This window comes from Pygoscelis adeliae, unplaced genomic scaffold (genome assembly GCF_000699105.1).
Source record: "Pygoscelis adeliae isolate BGI_AS28 unplaced genomic scaffold, ASM69910v1 Scaffold189, whole genome shotgun sequence".
Lineage (NCBI taxonomy): Eukaryota > Metazoa > Chordata > Aves > Sphenisciformes > Spheniscidae > Pygoscelis > Pygoscelis adeliae.
This window is the reverse complement of record NW_008825543.1, coordinates 2,182,026-2,188,950: the sequence shown is the minus strand read 5'-3', so window position 1 is coordinate 2,188,950 and position 6,925 is coordinate 2,182,026. Positions and strand designations below refer to the sequence as shown.

Sequence of the window (6,925 nt, the reverse complement as noted above, 5' to 3'; positions counted from 1 at the left end):
GTGGCTCTGAGCACAGGGGAGGCCCTGACCATTGCAACCAGATCCTCAGAGAAGGTTAATCCCATGTAAAGTGTTGCATGGTGTAAATTAATTTCAAGCCCTTCTATTGTGACGGTGGGGCTGGGGAGGTTTATGTAGATGTCATGTAGGTTTTGTTGTTGCAATATTAACAGCCTGTGAGTTTTTTGTTTTGTTTTGTTCCGACTCCATTTGCACATCACTTCTGTACATCATCACTTCCAGAGATCATCTGCATAAATCCACATATAGAGAATGGAAGGCAAGTTCTTGGTCAAGGACTTATCTTCGCACCTGGGCAAATGGTGACATTTCAGTGTCACAATGGTTACAGCCTGCAAGGCAGTGCTAGAATCTTCTGCCAGGAGGATGGCAGCTGGCACCCTCCTGTTCCCGTCTGCAGTAGACTGTACCATTACCAGCAGTTCTCAAACAGGCCTGAACTTCCAGGTAAATCGTGACGTAGCTGCCTTGGGGTACACTATTTTATGTCCCCTAACCCCATTAAAAAAATGTGGTTAAACCCTGTGGGTGGAAGATTTGAGTATATCCTGGGAATAAGAACCTGATCCTCTGGAATCCTTTGGGAAAATAAGTTGTGTTTGTTTAATAATGGCTATATTAATTAAAATAAACAATTTTGCAAGGCAAACCAAACACCTTTCTCATAACAGTGTTCTTTCTGTGCTTGCACCCAGCAAGCCTGTCCTGCCTGATTCTCACGTCTGTTTTCTTTTTCAATAGGTGGTTGTGGTGCTCCTACAAGGTTACGCTTTGCTGAGCTAAATGAGGAGCATAAAAATGAGATTGATTTTTCTGTTGGGAAGACTGTGCAATACACTTGCCGCCCTGGATACGCTAAACACCCAGAAATGTCACCTACTATTACATGCCTTGAGAGCGGAGTGTGGTCAGAAGCACTAGAGTTCTGTAAAAGTGAATAGCTCCTTGATTTGGTGTCTGTTATTCAAGAAGGAATAGGTGCTAGGTTCTGTCCATGCTGCAAAAACCTGAACCTTATTCTGGTGTTCAAATAGTATGTGACTAGTAAAGCCATGTAACTTTATGCTATTCAAAACCCGTTTTGGGGGTAACTGGAAATGTGGACAGATTACTGGACTAACAGTCGCATCTGTTGTGCTGTGGTATAGACAGAGAGAAGCCTAAAATGAGGTTTTCTTCTCCCCCAGGGAAACAATGCAGTCATCCTGGTGAACCCGTGAATGGGAAAATCATCTCCCTAACAGATGTCCTGTTTGGGTCAACAGTGCTCTACGGCTGTGAAGAAGGGTAAGTCCTGGTTTTGGCAACTGCTTAAAACAGCAAGGAGAGATGTATTAGGTAAGTCTCCCTTTTTTCCTCCTATTCATTCATTCCCGATAAATGGATTATATACAGAAGCCACTCTATAGAGTTCTGCACCTGTATGAACACATAAGGTGTTCCCTATCTTATGTGTACATGTATATACTGTGAAATCGGTAAGGTGGTGCTGAGCGAGGAAGGAAACTTCTTCAGGGCCAGAGCTTTGCTGACAGCGGGGCTGATCACGCCTTCCGGGGTGGCGAGGAGGAGGTAGTAACTTACACTGAAATGACTTGGGATGAACGCTCAATCCTTTTAACACCAGGCACAGGTTAATTGGACAATCCAGCAGACGGTGTGAGATTTCTGGTGGACATGTTGCATGGAGTGGTGACATTCCCATTTGTCAGCGTAAGTAGCCGACAGCTCCGGGGGGGTTTGCATGGATCCGGTAAATATTTTCCAGCAGAGACTGCCAAATCTTTCCAATCAAAGCTTTCACAGGGAATTTCTCTGCTCTGTGGGCATGAAAAATATCAGAAGGTTTTGATGTCAAACGAAAATGTTCTGGGAAAAGGTACAAGATCTCAAAGCTTAATGGATTATAGAAAGCAATGTCTCAGCTGGAGCTTTTTCAGCAGTGCTTGGGTATCCTGTCTCTGACTAACATCACAAGCGCATTACAAGAGAGGAAGGGAAAATATTATCTTCTGCTTAAGGGTTGTTATTGTTAGACACAGAGAGACCAAGGCACAACCCTCAGAAGAGGCAGAGCGCTGTGGGAGGGCCAGAAGTGGAATCCCAAAGTCCCAAACCGCAGGCTCTCTCTTTCACTATGAGCACGGATAACTGATGTGTACCCAAAGAGCTGCCGTGCCGCACCTCAGCAATTACACCTGAGTGTTTCTCTGCTGATTAACTACTGTTGCTGATTAGGTGACAGTTTCATATAAGTAAGAAACATTTACTGGCACGTTCTGGTGTTTTAAAGCATTTTACAGGTTCTCCAGGTACATATTAACCTAAGGTGACATAGGTTAATTTCAAATTTCTGCCTGTGCGTGCCTTTGCACTGTGTGCAGCTGAAAAATCAGGATTTTACACAGGCGATACAAAAGAAATACCTGCTTTTTTATTTCTTAAACAGTAGAAAAGATAAAGCAGGTAGGTGTTTCCTCCATAGAGGTTTGTCTCACTGGTCTGCTTTCTGTCATAGAAATAGCTGACCAGGGACATGGGATCCAGTTTGCCTACAAGGCCTCATCTAGAAGGTCACTTCATTGCAGTTACTCCATCTCTAGGACAAGTGTTTATGCCCCACAGACTGAGGGATTTAAAGTACTTTGGTGCTGCTGTTGAATTTAGAAGCCTTGTTCTGCACCTCTGCAGGTATCCCTTGTGAGCCGCCTCCGGACATTCCCAATGGGAAGCACACGGGCAGGCTGCTGGATGAATTCCACTTCGGCACATCTGTAACATACACCTGCAACCCCGGGTACCCGCTCCGCGGAGAGCCCTCCATCTACTGCACCACCGAGGATGGGAAAAACGGCGTCTGGAGCGGGCCACCCCCGCAGTGCGGAGGTAGGGTTGTGCGTGCACATCCTAATACTCGGGTGCAATCCTCCCTGCCCTACTGCTTCGTGTTCGGAAAGCCTAGGAAACCTCCAGACAATTGCACTTCTTGCCCGAGTGCCTGCTAGGGCAGGATTTGCACGGGCTGATTTGCAGCTGTGGCCAGGCAGAGGGGAGGAGGCTGGAGGACCACCCCACTGCCTCCAGCATCCCCAGCCTCACCTTTCGGTTTGGGTCTCTCCCTCAATGTTTGCCATCTCTGGATGCAGGCAGTACATCATCTATGGGAAAATTACTTTCAGACTTGTGTCTTAAAAGGGATTGCAACTCTTAAGTGGCTTTGCAGCTGCACAGCTCTGCACACTGCGTGTTTTGAGGACCCGCACTTCTTTTCCAGAGGCAAGATGTCCTGTCCCACAGGTCAAGAATGGGAGAATAGTGTCTCCTAGGACTGCCTACACACACAAGGATACCATTGCCTTTGAGTGTGAGCCAGGCTATGTTCTACACGGCCAGAGTGTGGTACAGTGCCAACTAAATAACACCTGGGAGCCACCCGTGCCAGTGTGCGAGCAGGGCAAGTGTTCCAACAGTGCTCTGAATGTTAACCTTTCTCCTGCTCTCCCAGATCTGCTTTTTCTTGACTCCTTTAACAACTGGGCTGGCTTATCTTTCTTGGTAGCTGGCTGCAATGCACCTACCAGACTGGCGTTTGCTGAGCTGAAGGAGCCGTACAGCAACCAGACCATCTTTCCCGTGGGGAGGAAGGTGGAATACGTGTGCTGGCCTGGGTACACCTGGCACCCGGGCATGCCGCCGGCCATCACATGCCTCAGGAATCGGACATGGTCTCCAGCGCAGGAGTTCTGTAAAAGTATGTCCTGCAAGTGCTGAAAAACCTAAAGTGTCAGGCTTGGCTGGATTTTCACATTTTTCTGGCATTATGGGTTTCTTTACTTTATGTGGTCCGCTCTCTGTGTTGGCATCCCTGGGTGCCGACCCAGGGATGGGTGGGATGTGAGTGAGCAGCTGAGGGCTAATGGTGGCTCATGTTCCCTTCCAGGGAAACAATGTGCTAACCCAGGGGATCCGGAGAATGGCAGAGCTGTTGTCCTGACGGACCTCCTCTTCGGGTCCAAAGTGAATTACACTTGTAACGAGGGGTGAGTCTTGTGACTAGCTGAATTCAGCTGCCAGGTGAGAGTAAAGCAGATTTTTAGCTTTACATGAAGGAACGTAGTTCCCAAGTCAGAAGTCTTGGCTGCCAGTTAGAAGGGTTGTAAAGAAATCTCAAGTCTCCTAATGTAAATTAATAAATCCTTCTGTGTGACTCCAGGTACAAGCTGGTTGGAGGCTCTCAGAGAACATGCGAGGTCTCTGGCACACATGTCTCGTGGAGTGGAGATGCTCCTGTCTGCCAGCGTAAGTAGGCCACAACAAAAGGCCTTTGGAGATGGCTTGCAAGAGACAGTGGCACATCTTTCAAGACAAAGATTTTATTGCAAAAGATTTCTCAAGTCACTCAACGTGTCAAATCTTCAATTTTTCTTTTCATTTTGTTTTGGTTTGGATGTTTCTGAAAATGTTTCCAAAGGTCTTTCATTTATCCTGGTCCAAACTGGGAAAACCATTAATATTTTAAACTCCCTGTTACTGGGGTAAGTATTTCTCACTGGTCATGTGTAGGAATGGCGTGGCCAGTCTCTCTCTGCATGTGTCACCAATGGTTATGGAAAGGGAGGTAAGAATTGTCCCACCAGCTCCAGACATGGGCAGCAAGGAAGTGACTCACAGGAGGGCGCACGTTTTCCTTCCCACGTGTGATTTTTTTCCATACAAGGTTTGTCTCTGGATAATTTGGGTCATTGTATCCGGAGAGCATCACCGCTGAGACGGGTTCATCCCCATCGGTTCCCTTCCTGGGAAGCGTGTGTGTCCTGCAGACCCCAGGTGCTGCTGCGGCACTGATGCTAACAGCCACCTTGTACGCGCCCACAGGTATCACCTGCGATCCGCCTCCGGACATCCCCCACGGGAGACACAGCGGGCACTTGACGGGCACCTTCTCCTACGCGGACGTGGTCATCTACACCTGCGACTCCGGCCACCCGCTGGCTGGAGAGCCCTCCATCTTCTGCACCACGGTGGACGGGGAGCACGGCGTGTGGAGCGGGCCACCGCCGCGGTGCGGAGGTAGGGCTCTGTGGTGCACGGGCATCCGTCCCCGCTGGCGAGACTTGGTTGTGAGTGGCAGAAGGAATGACCATGGCTGCGGTGGGGGCTGCACCCACTGATAGGAAGTCAGCTAACATGACAGATATTTATTGAAAGGAGTTAATGGAATTAATTGTCTTCATCCTTTGGTTTTTAAAAGTTGGATTTTTAATTTTTTTTTTCTTGCCTTGTCCATATTTCTTACCTGCCTTTCCTTCTCCTTCACAGAGGTGAAGTGTCCTCCCCCTCCAGGCATCGCCAACGGGAATCACAGCGGCCAGTCCTTGGACACCCACCTTCCAGGCTCGGCTGTGCAGTACACCTGCAGGGATGGCTACTCCCTCATCGGGAACGCCTCCATCAGCTGTACCGCCAAGGGGACATGGAGCCGGCCCCGGCCCCGCTGTGAAGGTGTGTGTGTGTGTGTTGATTTCTTTTACCCTTCCCCGGGTCCTTTCTTCCTTCTTGGCTCTCGGTCTGATCGCTGCAGACCAAATCTCCAGTAAGAGGCAGAGGCCAAAGATCCCACAGGCAGGAGGAGCCCCACCTGCCTCTGTGGATTTCTCTTTCTGCCCCCCAGTGAGGACAGGCTACAAGTGCAGTTGAATAATGATATTTTGTGTAAGGATAAGAGTCAATGATGTTGACATGCCCATGACAGTGATGGCAAGGATCGGCAGCAGGCAGCAGTGCCCCTCCGCACCCGGGATGGGCTTCGCGTCCCCAGCGGTGCCTTGTGCTCTTCACTTCCAGCAACCGGCTGCAAAAGACCAGAGATCGCAAACGGAAGAACGACTGGGCTGGAGACCATGTACAGACTCGCAGACATCATTGTCTTCGAATGCGATTTTGGTTACGCCTTGAAGGGCTCTCAAGAGTCTCAGTGCCAGTTTGGGGGCACATGGGACCCTCCTGTGCCCGTCTGTGAAAAGAGTAAGTGTAAACGAGGCAGTGGGTGGCAGCCGATTTCTTCTGAACCACTGTGTGAGTGCACCTGGCAGGGTGCAACTGCCTCACCTTGGAGGTAAAGGGGCCACTCTCCAGGACTGGAAAGGAAAAACATGCAAATACCTGTCCACCCATCTTCATAACACCCATTCAGACTGTTGTTACATAGGGCTTTCATCTCCTTAAATGAATCCACAAATGGAGAGAGAGCTAGGCTAGTGTCTGATCTTGTTCACAACCACAGAAAAGCCCGAGCAAGCTGTTACAGCCACAGATGGAAACTAACCACTGTAAATGCCTAAAGAGTGAGAAAAGATCATTCTTGATGTCAATAAGCTCAAAAAACATGAAGGCTGGAAGATAGGTGAGGGTAGGATGGAAACATAATTCATACATTGACATCCCTAGCTATTTGGGAAAAGTTAATGGAAAAGAAAGAAGTGAAAAGGCTGCCTTACCCTACAGTGGGTGTTTCTGGTACGTGCTCCTCACCACTTTTTTCCCCTCCTTGTAGTGCTACAGTGTCCTTCCCCTCCAAATATCAAAAATGGACAGCACGAGAGCAAGGATGTGAAAGTGTTCATCCCTGGAACATCAGTGAAGTACTACTGTGACCCGGGGTATGTCCTCACTGGGAAAACAACAGTTTTTTGTTTGAAATCCGGAACCTGGAGCATCCCTTACCCCCGGTGTGAAGGTGAGCTGGGAATGCTGTTACCCGTACTGAAAAGGGTCACACAGCCTTCCCTGAATTTTGACCTCACAAAAACAAAGGGAGAACCCCCAGCTCTGGCAGCCGCTTCCCCAGCCCAAGCTCGGCTGCTTTTCACTTCCAACGATCACCAGCACAAGCCCCCATGGTCCA

At 48.9% G+C, this 6,925-nt stretch overlaps 1 protein-coding gene across 1 annotated transcript in view; it reads left to right on the top strand.

The window, feature by feature from the left end:
- Nucleotides 1-762: 762 nt before the first annotated feature.
- Nucleotides 763-6,925, top strand: part of LOC103923604 (complement receptor type 1-like) — a gene marked incomplete at its 5' end in the record, with an annotated part of 17,339 nt that continues 11,176 nt past the window's right edge. The window contains 10 exon segments of the mRNA XM_009331988.1: nucleotides 763-948; nucleotides 2,713-2,907; nucleotides 3,296-3,475; nucleotides 3,581-3,772; nucleotides 3,962-4,061; nucleotides 4,235-4,320; nucleotides 4,897-5,091; nucleotides 5,341-5,523; nucleotides 5,866-6,045; nucleotides 6,575-6,757. Of these exon segments, the coding sequence (XP_009330263.1) occupies nucleotides 763-948; nucleotides 2,713-2,907; nucleotides 3,296-3,475; nucleotides 3,581-3,772; nucleotides 3,962-4,061; nucleotides 4,235-4,320; nucleotides 4,897-5,091; nucleotides 5,341-5,523; nucleotides 5,866-6,045; nucleotides 6,575-6,757 (1,680 nt within the window).